This window comes from Entelurus aequoreus, linkage group LG07 (genome assembly GCF_033978785.1).
Source record: "Entelurus aequoreus isolate RoL-2023_Sb linkage group LG07, RoL_Eaeq_v1.1, whole genome shotgun sequence".
NCBI lineage: Eukaryota > Metazoa > Chordata > Actinopteri > Syngnathiformes > Syngnathidae > Entelurus > Entelurus aequoreus.
In genome coordinates this window covers 56,083,239-56,100,381 of record NC_084737.1, presented here as the reverse complement: position 1 = coordinate 56,100,381, position 17,143 = coordinate 56,083,239, and the positions used below count along the sequence as shown (strand labels likewise).

Sequence of the window (17,143 nt, the reverse complement as noted above, 5' to 3'; positions counted from 1 at the left end):
AAATCCTTGTGTCGAGGAAGTGTGGTCGAGGCGAGCAGTGACATCTACTTCGATGATGGTTTAAATCTTTCGAAAATTATTTTTCTGAAGTGTATAAATCCACTCCATCCCATTTTAAATATATATTTTTTTAAAGATATAGTGTATGTATTTGCCGCTAAACCTTTCAAAATATGTCCAAATTGACTGATGCAGATAATTAAACAATAGCTTAAGGGGACTCCTGACCAGTGTTGGGACTAACGCGTTATAAAGTAACGCGTTACTGTAACGCCGTTAGTTTCGGCGGTAACTAGTAATCTAACGCGTTATTTTTTATATTCAGTAACTCAGTTACCGTTACTACATGATGCGTTACTGCGTTATTTTACGTTACTTTTTATGTAGTATCGGCTAGAAACAGAAGATCTGAGTGTTTTGTGGCAGCGCTGCAGTGTCGTTCTTCTGAATTTCTTGTGTCACACGGAGGAGGCGCGCTGTGTGTGTGTGTGTCTGGGTGTGGGAAGGGGAGGGAGGGGAGGGGTGCGCACAGCAGCATTCATGAGGGAGGGGCGGAGACAGAGAGAGCAAGAGAGTTGTTAACACGCATGCGTCGCCAGGGTCAGCTTTTTATCGATAGATTTATCAGATTTAATTTTTTATTATAGCAGGGGTGTCAAAAGTGTGCCCCGGAGGCCATTTGCGGCCCACAGCTAATGTTTTAAAGGCCCACAGCAAATTCTAAAAATACTATTAAAATAAACAAAAACATAACAAAAGGGAAATAAAAAAGCTTAAAGGTGAAATGTAATTTAGAAAAAGTTGCAATGTTGTCTAATAAAACAAAGCTGTTTTTTTTTGTCAAACTGTCATTGCTCAAAACATAATATTGAATCAAAATCAATGTTATTATGAATTATAGTACACACACACTGTCAATTCTCTTATATACTCTTTCATTCTAGACTTCTAGAGTGTTTGATTATCACATCACTCTTAATGTATAGAATATAAAGTTCACAAACATAAAGAGGGATCCTAGTGGGCCAGGCCAATCTTTCCTTATCTCTAAACTAAAACTGGGGAAATGTGTAGTGTTCTGGGCTTCAGACATGATTTTATTTCAGAATTCCTTGAGAGAAAAAACGCCTGGTTAGGCTTTGGTATGTAAAAATAAAGTTAAAGTACTTATTTGGTTTACAGCTATGTTTATTATGCTGTTTGTTACTTATGTATGTTATGTTGCAGCTATTTAAAATAGTTTTGTCAATTTGTTCTGGCCTGAAATAAGTTGGCCCTTTGAAACATATCTTTGTCTTTGTGTTATATGTAGAGCACATTGCTTAGCAGAGTTCAGTGATGCAAATGCATGTCAAGTTGATCAACAGATTGTATTATTCTCCAGTGCAATAAGAGTACTGAAATGAAAGCTAAAAGGGCATTAATGGGAGCTTTAAAAAAATAAGAAAAAAATAAGTAACTAAATAGTTACTTTTCACAGTAACGCATTACTTTTTGGTGTAAGTAACTGAGTTAGTAACTGAGTTACTTTTAAAATAAAGTAACTCGTAACTAACGAGTTACTAGTTTTCAGTAACTAACCCAACACTGCTCCTGACCACCATCGGAAACCCGGAAGTGCATCTGGGTCACCTGATTGCAACCCAGCAATTACATACACACTCAAAAACAACATAAATGCCAGGAACAAAGTAACACAATCAAAAAACCAACAGACAACCTAGCTAAAAATCTTTAAAATATGAGTGTGAGAGCAAAAACTATGGCTTTAGGTTGACAAGCAACACCTACTATTGACGGAGCAACATGACAGTCTAGAAAATGGCTGAGAAAAAGAATAAACAAAAAAAAATCTCAGCTGATATCAGCACTTCAGTCATCAACAATTGCATCATCAGAGAAATGGACATTGAAACAGTGTAGGTCTGACTTGGTAGGATATGTACAGCAAGTAGTGGACATAGAGATAGAGATCAGAAAGCATAAGAATAAGTATATACATTTGATTATTTACATTTGATTATTTACAATCCGGGGAGGTGGGATGTGGAGGGGGGAGGGTGTTAGTCAAAGGTTGAAGTTGTCTGCAGGTGTTCTTTTAGTGTGGTTTTGAAGGAGGATAGAGATGCACTTTCTTTTACACCTGTTGGGAGTGCATTCCATATTGATGTGGCATAGAAAGAGAATGAGTTAAGACCTTTGTTAGATCGGAATCTGGGTTTAACGTGGTTTGTGGAGTTCCCCCTGGTGTTGTGGTTATGGCGGTCATTTACGTTATGGAAGTAGTTTGACATGTACTTCGGTATCAGGGAGGTGTAGTGAATTTTATAGACTAAGCTCAGTGCAAGTTGTTTTACTCTGTCCTCTACCCTGAGCCAGCCCACTTTGGAGAAGTGGGTAGGAGTGAGGTGTGATCTGGGGTGGAGGTCTAAAAGTAACCTGACTAGCTTGTTCTGGGATGTTTGGAGTCTATATTTGAGGGTTTTGGAGGTGCTAGGGTACCAGGAGGTGCATGCGTAATCGAAAAAGGGTTGAACGAGAGTTCCCGTTAGAATCTTCATAGTGCTTTTGTGGACCAGAGAGGAGATTCTGTAGAGAAATCTCGTTCGTTGGTTGACCTTTTTGATTACCTTGGTTGCCATTTTATCACAGGAAAGATTAGCCTCTAGAATGGAACCGAGGTAGGTGACCTCATCTTTCCTGGTGATAACAATGTTACCCACTTTAATAGTGAAGTCACTGACTTTCTTAAGGTTGATTTGGGACCCAAATAGGATGGATTCTGTTTTACCTAAGTGTATGGATAGTTTATTGTCAGCGAGCCAGATGCAAATACTACAGAGTTCAGCACTGAGGATTTTTTCCACCTGTGACTTGTCCTTGTCGGATACCAGCAGGGCCGAGTCATCCGCGAACAGGAACAATTCACAGTCGCAAGCTGATGACATGTCATTAACGTATATTAGGAACAGTAAAGGCCCCAATATACTGCCTTGGGGGACTCCACAGCTTACTGATGGGGGGGGGGGGCAGTACCGTTCACCTCTACCACCTGTTTCCTCCCCTCCAAGTAAGATTGCATCCAGCTCGATGATGTTTTATCAAATCCGATTGCTCTGAGCTTATCCAACAGTATAGCGTGGTTAACGGTGTCAAAGGCCTTCTGAAGGTCCAGCATGACCATGCCGCAGTATTTGCCCGCGTCCACCTCATGTGTGATGTGGTCGGTCAGATAGAGAAGGCATGTTTCAGTGGAGTGGTTAGTTCTGAAGCCGGATTGGAATTTGTATATGAGTTTTTTAGTAGCAAGGTATCTATCGACCTGTTAATAAACTATTTTTTCCATTACTTTCAAAATGGAACTGAGAATAGAAACAGGTCAGTAGTTACCAGGTTCTAATTTGCTTCCTTTTTTAAAAAGGGGAGTTACTCTTGCTATCTTGAAATCTTTTGGTACTTGGCCTTGTTTTATTGAGAGATTTATTATGTGTGTGCTGATTGGGGCAAAGGTGGTGGCAGAGTCCCTGAGGAATCTGGAGGGGATATTGTCAAGGCCGATGGCCTTGTTTAGGTGGAGCGCGCTCAATTTTTTAAGCACCTCGTCAGCTGAGACCATTTCTAATTTGAAAACGTTGTTGAATACTCCTAGCTTTCTGTAGTAAGCTTTAATGTGTTCTACACCAAAACAACCAGAGTGGTGGGACAGCTTGTTAACTAGAGTTGTGGCTATGCAGGTGAAAAAGGTGTTAAGTCTGCTTGCTACCTCCATTTTGTCTGTAATGAGGGAGTCGCCCTCCTTGATATCGATGTTGGTGAGCCTGGTTTTAAGTTCCTGGCTACATCCAGGAAGCTGGTTGTTGAGAATTTTCCAGAGGTCACGTGGCTTGTTTGTGTTTTCCTCTATTTTGTCGTTAAAGTAATTTTTTTTAAGGATGTAGTCAGGTTGGTCGCCTTATTTCTTAATTTATTGCATTGCTTTTTGAGTGTTGTAAGGTGTGATTTGAGGTTATTGTTGGGTTGTTTATCTACTTTGGTTTTACACTTTTGGTATTCAGGATCCAGACACCCTCTGTCTCTCCACTGCTGTGCCAACTTCCCATTTCTCTAGATAACCTTGGATCATCCACAGTTGCTTCAAGAGTCTAGGGCATCTATTGAAAACAACATATGGCACTTCGCTGGGGCCTGGTGCTCATCTGGATCAGGCTGATCTGACAACCTCCAAGTTTTTTCAAAGTCTGCTTCTTGGTGTTGAATGCCAAGGGGGGTTCTGGCGGACTTATCAAAGTCCTGAAAGGCCCAAGATGCTATCACTGCAAGGCTCTTGTGCTATCACTGTAGGTGGCCCTGAGGTACTTGCTAACCTCATCTTCAGTGCAAGCAAGCTGACCACTTATTGTTTGCCCGAGGATCTTCTTGGTAAAGCCAAAGCTGTTCAAGCTAAAGGCTACACCCTTTCTGTCTCTCTCCTTAGCCCTCCTGTGCCACTCAGCACAACGGAGGGTGGTGAGTTTTTTTCATCAGGATATTGTGAAGCTGTGCTAGCCTGGCCTTCTCCCCCTCCCTTGCCTGTTTCAATTGCCACTCAATCAGTCTAAGCTCTCGCTGAAGCTGGCTGATCTTCACCTACCATCTGGTTGGCTGTTTTTCCTTTATGCCGAACTTTTCAGCGCCAATGCTGATCATATCAGACATCGTCCGCAACTTCTGAACTACATCTCCCCTTGCAGTAGCTTCAAGGACTTGTTCCAGATCTATATCAAACTGGACTCACTCTCTTTGCTTGTTGGCAGAAGGCCACATGATCCGGCGAGGAGGAATGCCTGATACACGGTGGCGTTTGGAACGTGGAGGGTCTGGCTACTCTGGGTTAACTCTCTGCCAGGTTCCTCCTGCGTCTCACCAAGTATTGGACCTGCGCATTCCACCACTTGCTTCCCTGTCAAACATTTCATTTTGGTTTGGGGAATCTTCAGACCATGCTGGTTCTTGCAGACTTTGCCATATGAACAGACTGCACTCGTCGTTTTTCAATTAGCATAGGTCATTGCCTGTTTATCCGCCTTTTTTGAGGTGCTTGTCCTCACCCCTCTTGGGCACCCCTGGGGCTTTAATTCAGTAGAGTTTTCTGTAGCTTGCTTGTGGTTGCACCCTCCGAGGAGCTGCACAGGTGTTTCAGGCCCTCCTTCCCCGGTTACTGTTCCCAGATGCCGGTATCTCTCCAGCAGTTACCATACTGTTCGCGATTGTCATCCCTGAGGTCACTGGCTTGGCCAGATCAACTTGTTATATTGATGCTGATGATTGCCAAGTGCGTTCACCTGCCTCTCTGCTCTGACCCCAATTCTTAGGCCAAGCTGCTTACCAGGAAAAGAAAGTAAGAAAAAGTCACTTGAACAATAAAAAGAGGCAGGGTAAATGTTAATAAAAGACAGTAGGATAAAACTACCATGAATTAATAAGTGGATAGAAATAAAGACATATATAAATATGTGCAATATAGCTATAGTTTGTTTAAAAGAATAACTGCGGCTGGAACAAAGCTGTTCCTATACAGAGATGTTCTGCATCTTGGGAACCTAAGCCTCCGACCAGACGGGAGGAGCTGGAACTCACCATAAAGAGTGTGGGAGATTTCTGCTCTAATTGACTTGGCAATCTGCTGTAACTGCCGAGTGTACAGGGACTCTAAAATCAGCTGAGGCTCACCAATAAGTCGATTTGACCACTTGATTATTTGGCTTAATTAAGTTTCTCTCCTTCAGAGGCAGGTCTCCAAACCATGACACCAAACAAAAAGACAAAACCGATTCAATAAAAGCCAGATAAAATAAAATCTTCATGGTTTTGTCAACATGAAGGTATGACGATTTCCTTGGACAGTGAAGATGCTGGCGACCTCTTTCGCTGTATGCAAAAAGTCACCAGACAGAACAAGAACTGACCATAAGAGCTTGATAGGATGGAGACAATGACAATATTTGATATGGAATATGAAGGATATCTTATTGAAACATTCTAACACATCTGTCTTGATTTTTGTAGCATCTGGACGTGCAAAGCCCCTCTGGCTGGATTGGACGGGTAAAATAAAAACACTTTTAAAAAATATCTCATAGTAAGCATTTCTGAGGTGCCTGTAAATGTTTTTGTTGATAGTTTTCTCCACCAGATCCAGTTTTTGCTGCAGATAGGAAGAGCTTTTATTTGCTGATGAGTGACACTAAAGGCTACAAACACATCCATCATGTAGTTGAGGTAAGCTGAGCCGGCAGACAAAGCTAACCATCGAGAAGCAGAACATTTTTGTCAAACCTTATGCCAATTTTACCTTGCAGGGCAACGCCACAGCGATCACCGCAGGAGAATGGGAAGTTATTGGCATTCAAAAAGTAACTGCAGATACTGTGTAAGTTCAAATTTTTGCTCAGCTGCAGTGTAATAAGTATTTGATCCCTGCTGATTTAGTAAGTTTACCCTTAGAGATATTTTAAACAGTACATCATTTTTATGAGTACGCCTCGCAATAAGTGTGTTCCACTAATTTTATTAAACATGTATAATCCAAAAATAATTTGCACAAACTCAGCATATAGGTACTAAATTGGACAACCTTTCAAACTCATGGTATGATCAAAATCCAACACGGAACGTTAAAATGTGATACAAAAACACACAACTTGCCTACTGAACTATGTCAACATGAAAATTGTGTAATAGTTTTTACACAAGTACAGATACACCCATTTACTATAGGCCTGATGGGTAATATGTAAAACTCTGGGTCTGGTGCAGGGGGGTGGCTGATGTTGTGACTGGTGGCAGCGCGCGCGCGTGGTGGTTGACAAACTGTGTATATGTGTGTGTGTGTATGTATGTATATATATGTGTATGCATGTGTATGTGTATGTGTGTGTATGTGTACATGTGTATGTTTATGTGTATGTATATATATATGTATGTATATTTCTGGGGGTACGTTCTGGGCCTGCCTGTCGGGTGGGGGTCGGCGCCTCAGGCTACTGCATCCGGACTGCGTGTCTGGAGCTCCTGGGTCCCACCGTCCATCCCTTCCGGGTCCCTGCGTCTACTGTGGTAGCTTGGTGCTGCAGGGTATTCCGAGGTGCTGCGAGTCGGCCAGTTGTTGGGGTAGCGACCTTGTGTGTCAGCATGTCTGTGATCTTCTTTTAATTCTTTTTTTTTTTTTTTTTTTTTTTTTTATAAATAGATTTAATTATTTATTTATTCTTATTTTTTATTATATTTTATTAATATTATTATTATTATTATTATGTATGTATTTATTTTATTTATTTATTTCCCCTACCTCGGGGGGGGGGCGGGGCGGTTGCTGGTTGTTCCATCTCCATCGTTGGGGTCCCTGCAGGTGGGGTGGGTGGTTCCCGTGGCCCCGTGCTGGGTGGTCCTGTGGCGGCCGGCTTGGGTGGGGTGGCCGTGGGCTGGCCTCGCCGCGCTCTCCGGGGGTGGGGGGGGGGGGGGGGGGGGGCCTCGTGGGGGCCCGGTTGCCGGTGGGGCAGGGGCGGTCTTCCCGTCCGGTTGCGGGGGGTCTCAGGGCCCCTCGGGCGGGGCGTCCCGCCTTTCTGTCCGTGTGGTGTGTGGTCTCTCGCTGGCTTGGGGTCTGGCTGCCCCCTGCTTTTCTCGTGCCTTGTCCTCTGCCGGGTGCGTCTGTCTGCGGCCTGCTGCTGGCCCTTGTGGGCGGCGCGGTGGGCCAGGCTCTGGGGTTCCTGTCGCTGTCCGGCTTGGCTGCATGGGGGCGGTGGCCCCTGGTTCCCTGGGCACCACACCTACTGTTTGTGGGATGGGCTCTCGGGGAGGCTGGGGCAGTACTCTGGCTCCCGCACACACTGGGAGTCAAATGTATTGTACATGCAAATTCACATATACTCACACACATACATACAGACATACATAGGTACCTACGCTCCCACATACATATACAAATAAATACAGTACATATTTACACACTCAAAGTTCGTACATCCACACGCACATTCATTATACAAACATACTGTATACACATACTGTACATATACATTCACTGTAAAAACATACATATACACATACTGTACATATACACTCACTGTGCAAACACACACATACACATACTACACATATACATTCACTGTACAAACACACACATACATATACTGTACATATACATTCACTGTACAAACACACATATACACATACTGTACATATACATTCGCTGTACACACATATACACATACTGTACATATACATTCACTGTACAAGCACACATATACACATACTGTACATATACATTCACTGTACAAGCACACATATACACATACTGTACATATACAAGTACATATGCACACATACACTCATGCACATAATCACGTTTCATCAAACATATATTAATGTTGTTGCCCTAGGGTAAACTGGGTATAACACATGGCACACTGACAAAGCTTAACCTATTGTTACTATAACAATCTACAAGGTTAATGTAGGTTGCTTCTCTTTCTCCCCCTCCATTTTTCTGCATTCTTTCGTATCTCAAGTTATCATTACGTATATGTATTGTTGCATTTGAACAATTGTATTGTTGATAATAAAGGTAAAGTATTGGTATTGTTTATTATCAATAGCACTATTTCTATTGGTATTCATATTGCTCCATTTTTAGTGTAATAATGCTCATTGTCATTTCTGTATTTTTTTATTTTCGCTAACTGCTTATTTGCTATTACTTTTACCATCATATTTGTACATGTTGTTGTTGTTGTTTTTGTCTCTGTCTAATCCCCCTCTTGTCCCCACAATTCCCCCCTCTGTCTTCCTTTTTCTCTCTTTCTATCCCCTCCTGCTCCGGCCTGGCTGCACCAAATGATAATATAAATACATTTAATAAAGTCAAAATACAAGTAAGTCAACAAGAGAAGTATCCTACACTTCTCTTTTGTAAAGTAAATCTGAACAGCCGATATGGGCATCTACATCTGCTATATGATTTGCCCGAGAAGCTGGGCAGGACATTATTTAAAAAAAATAAAATAATAATAATTAAAAAAAAAAAAAAAAAAAAAATGTAAAACTCTCTCCACACTTTGACATGTTTGATGCAATTTCGTTTGAGGGACATCCGCTGAAAAAAAATAATGGCTAGATACTTCTGTTTGATTAAAAAACTTTAAGGAGGTCAGGGAAATAAACAAGGTAGAAATGGTCCACATACTCGTAATATTCAATGTTTTATCGTTTATACTTCATATTGTAGCTGCCCTTGCGTCCGAGCACGCCCTGGGCTGGAAGCTGTTTATTTTATTTTTGTTTGTTTTTTACATTGCAGCTGGTGAAAAAGGATAAGTAAAAAAAATAGGCACGTTGACTATGACAATAAAACAAACTGACATGTTAAATTATACATTGGAGAAGAAAATGTTGACAGAAACTAAATCAAATTTAATTTTTTGTGAAAGAATGGGACAAGTTCAGAATGTCAGTGGCCTTATGGTTAGTGTTTGCCCTGAGATCAGGAGGTTGTGAGTTGAAACGCCGGCCGAGTCATACCAAAGACTACAAAAAATGGGACCTATTACCTCTCTGCTTGGCATTCAGCATTAAGGGTTGGAATTGGGGGTTAAATCACCAAATGATTCCTGAGCGAGGCCCATGCTGTTGCTCACTGCTCCCCTCACCTCCCAGGGGGTGAACAAGGGGATGGGTCAAATGCAGAGGACACATTTCACCACACCCAGTGTGTGTGTGACAATTATTAAAACTTTAACTTTAACTTAATATATCCAATCCCAGCTCTTTAATGGCATACATTGAAAAAGAGGTGGGGGGTTAGTTATGAACGAGAGCCAATCAGATCCTTTTACTTGCAAGATAAGGTCACCGACTCACCGCGAAAACCAAAATGTATGGCTTTGCCTTTTTCCACATCGGATGTGTACACCTGAAAGAAAGTGAACATTACTTTTTTTACATTTTAATGCTGTGCCATCAGCAGGCAAGTCATCGGTCGTGACATTGACACAACTAAGTCAAATCTATTTGTTGCCAAATACGGGTTCCCGCCGCCGTGCGTATACTGCTTTCGGGCTTTGTCTGTCCACAACTAATTACTACATGTAAGACAAACACTTATATTCGTGGTTATCATAAGGATATGTGTTTGAAATTATTTAAGCCTTTGTCATGTCTAATAAATGACAGCCATTTCTATGGTTAATAATTGTAAAGGGATACTATTGATCTGATGTTGTGCTTAAACAATGGAGGTTAATTTGTCTTTATTGCGAAAGCTTTTTATGTACACTAAATGTATGTAACTGAATTTTTTTGCGTTTTAATTTTGTGAACTACATTTTTTTACATAAAATGATGCTAAAAATGTAATTGAAAATAAATTCAGTGTTTTAAAATTGAGTGGGGAAACAAGCCGGTGTCTAAAAATTCAGTGCAAAAAGATTCGCTGCTTTAAAAAACAAGACTCTATTTCGGTAAATTGAGACAGAAGCAGTCGATCCTGTCTTAGAACCGGCCAATGAGGTTTGAAGTAAGGTGATACGGGTCTTGCAAAACTGCATTAAAGCAGTTAACTGGGCTATCTTGGCATAATACAAAGTTAACATTTCAATGGGACCGCTGATATTTTCACACTATAGAAATGATTCCAATGGTTAGAATCTGCACTTTTGAGTGACATACGGTTTCTACATCATGATATGCAGCTAGACTGACTGATACACAATGTGACCAGCAGATAGTGCTGGATAATGATGTTCAGGTAAACGTAAGGAAGAAGACATGTTTGGATTCATTCATAGGAGGGAGGAATACATATTTGAGTGTAAGCTTGTTGTTCACGAGACAAAGTCTGGTCATTAATAGATGACCATAGGAACAGTGAAATTATATTGAATAAGTGGATGTTTTTTTTTTAATCCTTTTTCCTTTATTGTTCGCCGTTTTTGTCGCATATTTGTTGCTCTTGCCTGATAAAAGATTTCGATCAAGGAGGTGGTCTGCAGTAGAGGAGCAACGTTCATGTATTTGAAATATTCTGTGTTTTATTGTTCATAGTTAATATTGTAAATCTTACATTCAGTGTTTTCATGTACATTGAAGAATGTTTTTCAGTAAAAAAAAATAAATATACCATCTCCCAAATGGAATGAACTTCGGTTATTTTTCTGAATTATGACAGTCAGAATGTACATAGAAATATAGAATGTGGGATTTACAATATACATTAATAAAATACTGAATATTGAGACCACCTCCTTGGTCGACATCTTTTATAATGGAGCAAGAGCAACAAAGATGCAACAAACACGGCAAAACATAAACGCAAAGGGTAAAAAAAACATCTACATATTCGATATAATATCACTCTTCTGCACAACATTGCTGTAGAATTCTGCCTTTGTCTGACAATCTCTATCAGTCTGTTTGCCGCTGAAAACAAGCCCCGTCCACTCCCATTGGCTGGTTCTGAGGAAGGATTGATTGCTTCTGTCTTAATTTACCGAAAGTGAGTCTTGAATTTTGAAGCAGCTAATTTTTCGACACTGAATTTTCATACACTTTACACTGAATTTTAAGCTGAAATTAAGCTACCATAAAAATGATGTACTGCACTTTCTTTGTAAATTACTTACACTTAGTTAATTATACTCATTTATGTACTTATCTACACTACACTTTCCTGAGAAAAAGGTGAGTTAGTTTTAATCAAATGGTTACATATTGGTACTTAAACGCTGACAATATCCTACAGTTATTACTCCAGCAACCAAGAGGGTGGAAAACCCGGAGGAAGGAACGTTTACAGGTGAATACAAATGTACATTTTTGGTTAATTTCTGCTTTTGAGCTCTTAACATGTGCTTGTTTCAGGTGGACCAAGGAAGAGGTCCAGTGTCTGACGTGCAATTTAAGCAGGGACAACTGCCAGTCTAACTCTGCTTATTTCAGTCACAATGCATCATTTTACCTCATGAGCTGCAGAGGTTAGTTCTTGTCTTTTTGCGAAATGTCTTCATTGTGAGTGAAAAATGTTTCTTTTCGCTCAAAGGTCCTGGTGTCCCTTACAGTTCACTTGTGGATAACCGGGATGGCACTGGTGAGATCAGCTAGTTTTTGTTCATTCTTTATTCTTGCCAACCATCTTTACATATTTAGAGCTGAAGCGTTTGGAGGATAACAAGGAATTCATCCAGCTGATATCTCACATCCAAATGCCAACCATGCGTCGCGGCACTGTCAAGGTTGCTGGATACAGTGAGTGCACTGCCGACCTATTCCATGCAACATGCATTTATTGTTTTTGTATCATTGGAAAGCTTAGTTTGCTGAAATGGGGCCGATATTAACCATTGCAGGATGGTATTCTAATACAGATAAAAGTCTGACTAATAAATGATAAATGGGTTATACTTGTATAGCGCTTTTCTACCTTCAAGGTACTCAAAGCGCTTTGACCGTATTTCCACATTTACCCATTCACACACGCTAACCAGCAGCCATCAGAGGCAAAGGGGGAAGTGTCTTGCCCAAGGACACAACGGACGTGACTAGGAAGGTAGAAGGTGGGAATTGAACCCCAGTAACCAGCAACACTCCGATTGCTGGCACAGCCACTCTACCAACAATAAGGTCCTGTTATGTTAGTAAAATCTAGTCAATGTATATTGGTAATCCACACCGAACTATACATCCTACATCCATAAAAACACACAAACCACTCGTGTCTACATTTGCATTTATGAATAAAGGAATCTTTCCATTAAAAACAAGGAAACTTAAGGAAAATAAGGGGAAAATCTTGTTTTTCCACAAAAAGATATATCAGGAACACCCCAACATATGGGAGTCTGGGTTGACAGGTATGTGACCATTGCTGCACACTCATTTTCATTAGATGGGCATATTTTCCATCCATCCATTTTCCACTGTTTATTGGAGTTCGGGTCACAGGGGCAGCAGTCTAAGCAGAGATGCCCAAACTAGAGATGTCCGATAATGGCTTTTTTGCCGATATTCCGATATTGTCCAACTCTTAATTACAGATTCCGATATCAACCGATACAATATACACAGTCGTGGAATTAACACATTATTATGCCTAATTTTGTTGTGATGCCCCGCTGGATGCATTAAACAATGGTAACAAGGTTTTCCCAAAATAAATCAACTCAAGTTTAGAAAAAAATGCCAACATGGCACTGCCATATTTATTATTGAAGTCACAAAGTGCATTATTTTTTTAAACATGCCTAAAAACAGCAGCTTTGAATTTGGGACATTCTCTCCCTGAGAGAGCATGAGGAGGTTGAGGTGGGCGGGGTTGAGGTGGGGGGTGTAGCGGAGGTGTATATTGTAGCGTCCCGGAAGAGTTAGTGCTGCAAGAGGTTTTGGGTATTTGTTCTGTTGTGTTTATGTTGTGTTACGGTGCGGATGTTCTCCCGAAATGTGTTTGTCATTCTTGTTTGGTGTGGGTTCACAGTGTAGCGCATATTTGTAACAGTGTTAAAGTTGTTTATACGGTCACCCTCAGTGTGACCTGAAATGCTGTTGACCAAGTAAGCCTTGCATTCACTTGTGTGTGTGAAAAGCCGTAGATATTATGTGACTGGGCCGGCACGCAAAGACAGTGCCTTTAAGGTTTATTGGCGCTCTGTACTTCTCCCTACGTCCGTGTACACAGCGGTGTTTTAAAAAGTCATACATTTTAGGTTTTGGAACCGATATCGATAATTTTGAAACCGAAACCGATCATTTCCGATATTACATTTTAAAGCATTTATCGGCCGATATTAGTCCGATATTATCGGACATTTCTAGCCCAGACTTCCCTGTCCCCGGCCACCTCCTCTAGTTCTATAGAGGGGATATTGAGGCATTCCCAAGCCAGCTGTGAGACATAAGCTGTGTCTCAATTTGGGGGCTGCATCCTCCCAAGGAGCCCATGGAGTCGACAAAGTGTGGGTCCTGGCGAGAGTCCTTTAGCAGCGGCTGGAGTGATATTATTTGGGACAGTCTAGTCTACACTTCCTGGTTACGTCAGTTGTCCCCGCTCTTTCATTTACGTCACGTATCTGCTGCTCAGTCGCCCGAGGTTTACTAATGACGAATTGAAGAGAAGAATGTCGAATAGTTTTTTTGTGTTCTCTTGGTCCTTTACCTTATTCCAGAGGAAGTGGGTAAGAGCTCCCGGCACCACCGGCGTCTGATTTCCTTGATCATGGGAGATGGTTGTCATGGAGATGTGTCACGTGTTGACAAGCGTTCTAAAGCTGTTATTCCTAATTATTAGTTAATTATGCAACATTACGATAGTCTGTCTCGTATTTTGACACAAATTTTGCCGTGTCTACTTTTAGCTGTTTTAAATGAATAAATAAAACTATCCTTACATTTTAAGGTGGTTCTTTTTGCGCCGCATGGTATCCCCGTGTTGAAAATTTTCAGAGTCGAGGGCGCAAAGAATTTCGGGAAATGAAAGGACGCGATGTGTACACGGATGCAACCTTTCTCCTAATGGGAGAAAAGGACACATTTGTCGGGCGGATTCGAAGGACACTTAGAACTTTTTTGAATGCGCACTTCAAAGAATGCAGCTGCCGAATTGAGACACACCCATAGTCCCTCCAACGTGCCCTAAGTCTGCCTTGATGTCTCCTCCCGGCTAGACATGCCCGAAACACCTCACCAGGGAGGCGTCCATGCATTCGTTGTACAAAAGTAGATGCCTGAGCCATATCAGCTGGCTCCTCTTGACGTGATGGAGCAGCGGCTTTACTCTGAGTCTTTCCCAGATGACCGAGCTTCTCACCCTATCTCTGAGGGAGATCCCAAACATCCTGCGGAGAAAACTCATTTCTGCCGCTTTTATTCACGACCTTGTCCTTTCAGTCATTACCCAAAGATTGTGGCCATAGGTAAGGGTAGGAACATAGACTGACCTGTAAATCGAGAGCTTCGCCTTCTGGCTCAGCTCCTTCTTCACCATAACAGACCGGTGCAGGGACTGCATCACTGCAGACGCCGCACCAATCAGTCTGTCAGTCTTTCAACCTTTTAAAATGTTTTTCATTTTCAATGGCCGCTTTACTTTTACTTACGTATGACCTTTTTCAAAAAGAATGTTTGTGTCACACACACAAATCCCAGAATTAGAAAAGGTTCTGATAGTGGAGAATCATCTACTTGTTTGAGTCATGATATTCTTGTTTATTTGTGCTAGAACTGTTTAATGTTTATTGCAATAATTCTTATTAATCTAATGTTCTTGTTTTAACAGATCTCTGGTACCAAATGTTTTTGCCACCAGGCTTTGATGAGTCTAAGAAGTACCCTTTATTGCTGGATGTGTAAGATCATACCCCCCAAAAATATAGCATGCCCCTAAAGTCTGGACACACAGCAAAATACACATATGATCATAAATTATAAACAATTATTTATATTCAAAATGTTAACTACATATACATAAATAAATATGATACATGTTTTAATTTTATTTAGTACTAAATAGATAAGTCATTAATTTTTATTTTTGTAAAATTTAATTTCAATGTTTTATTTTTTTATGGTATTAATTAATCATGACTCAAATCGAACTTGTGTATACTATGTTAATTGTAAGTGTGTGTATTATATGTCCAGACTGTAGTGGTGTAGAAACATGGCTTTGCTCAACCTGTCATAAATCACTGATGGACTTTACAGGTATGCTGGTCCCTGCAGCCAGAAGGTTGACTTTCTCTACAGGGTGAGCTGGTCCACCTACCTGGCCAGCGAGGAGAAAGTCATCGTGGCCAGCTTCGATGGTAGAGGCAGTGGTTACCAAGGTGACAAGCTAATGCACGAAATCTATAAACATCTGGGAACCTATGAGGTGGAAGATCAGATAAGGGCAGCCAGGTAAGAAGATTGTGGGTCTCAACAAACACATTTCTGCTCAAGCCAGAAAGAAAAAAAAATCCCATGCTGTGATCTCCATTTCTATTTTAGGGAATTCATCAAAATGGGATTTATTGACAAAGAAAGAGTTGCCATATGGGGATGGGTAAGAACTCAAGAGTTGTCCATGTTTAAAGCTCTTTTTTGTTCATGGGACGAGTTAACTTTCCATCAGTTTTGCAGAAAGGGAAAGCTTTGTTTGGGCCTGATCTACCGAAGGTTTGCATGCATTAATAAACGTGCAAACTGAATAGCGCATCCTATTACACCATCATTTGTAACTGAGCTACTGTGAGGAACAATTTCCCTTGTGGATCATTAAAGTTTGTCTAAGTCTAAGTCTAAAGATGAGCTTGTGCGCAAAGAATTGTTTCTTAAATTAGCAAAAGAGCGAGCGCATTCCATTTGGCGTGTCTGTTTTCATATACTGTATATGCAGAATATATGCTAATCATTAGAACTCCTACAAGAGGAGGAGATGCAAATGTAATCATTTAGCGCTCGCAGTGTGATTTATCAAGGCTGAAACTGTTTTGGGTCTATATTTAGCACGTTTGGAAGGCACGTGCAAACTGGCACAGTTACGCACAAATGGCTGAGCCGCAGTCAGCAAGTGGCAATCGCTCCAGCAGCTGCAATATTCCGTGATCGTGTTGACAATTCACACATTTCTGTCGGGAAATTAAAATATTAGATATATTGTCTGTCCAGCAATTCCATCTTTTATTTTATTAATGACTTAAGGAATGACTTGGGGACATGGCTGACATTTTGTTAAATGGTGTCAATTTTTCACAAAATGTTTCATACAAGAGATGAATTACTAGCAAATCTATGAAAAACTTTTCAAATGTTCTTTTAGTCAGACAATATTTTTGGTAAGGTATATTTTCATCTCCCCTCCCCAACCAACTTGACAGGTCTGCTCGGTTGGCCACGCCTATAAGAACAGCAGGTAGGCAACGCTTCAGTGGTCAGGTGACCCTGTTGAAGAAGACTGCAGATGACAGTCAAAACATGTCAGGCAAAATTTCCATATCGAAAATATTGTCTGACTACAAGAAAATGTGCAAAGCATATTAATGAGAAGGCATAATGAACCTTTTTGAGTATATTAAAAAAAATTAAATAAATAATTTGAAAAATTTAAAAATGCCGCAACAGCGTAGTTATTGTGGCGCCG

At 40.8% G+C, this 17,143-nt stretch overlaps 1 protein-coding gene across 2 annotated transcripts in view; it reads left to right on the top strand.

Annotated features, from left to right (window-relative positions):
• LOC133653133 (dipeptidyl peptidase 4-like) overlaps positions 1-17,143 on the top strand; it is a 40,307-nt gene that overhangs the window by 16,286 nt on the left and 6,878 nt on the right. For both annotated transcript variants that reach the window (XM_062052156.1, XM_062052157.1), the window contains 10 exons: positions 6,046-6,084; positions 6,160-6,258; positions 6,339-6,409; positions 11,774-11,827; positions 11,893-12,005; positions 12,071-12,118; positions 12,178-12,276; positions 15,299-15,368; positions 15,727-15,921; positions 16,012-16,066. In XM_062052156.1, coding sequence (XP_061908140.1) covers positions 6,046-6,084; positions 6,160-6,258; positions 6,339-6,409; positions 11,774-11,827; positions 11,893-12,005; positions 12,071-12,118; positions 12,178-12,276; positions 15,299-15,368; positions 15,727-15,921; positions 16,012-16,066 — 843 coding nt within the window. The remainder of the gene's footprint in view (positions 1-6,045; positions 6,085-6,159; positions 6,259-6,338; positions 6,410-11,773; positions 11,828-11,892; positions 12,006-12,070; positions 12,119-12,177; positions 12,277-15,298; positions 15,369-15,726; positions 15,922-16,011; positions 16,067-17,143) is intronic.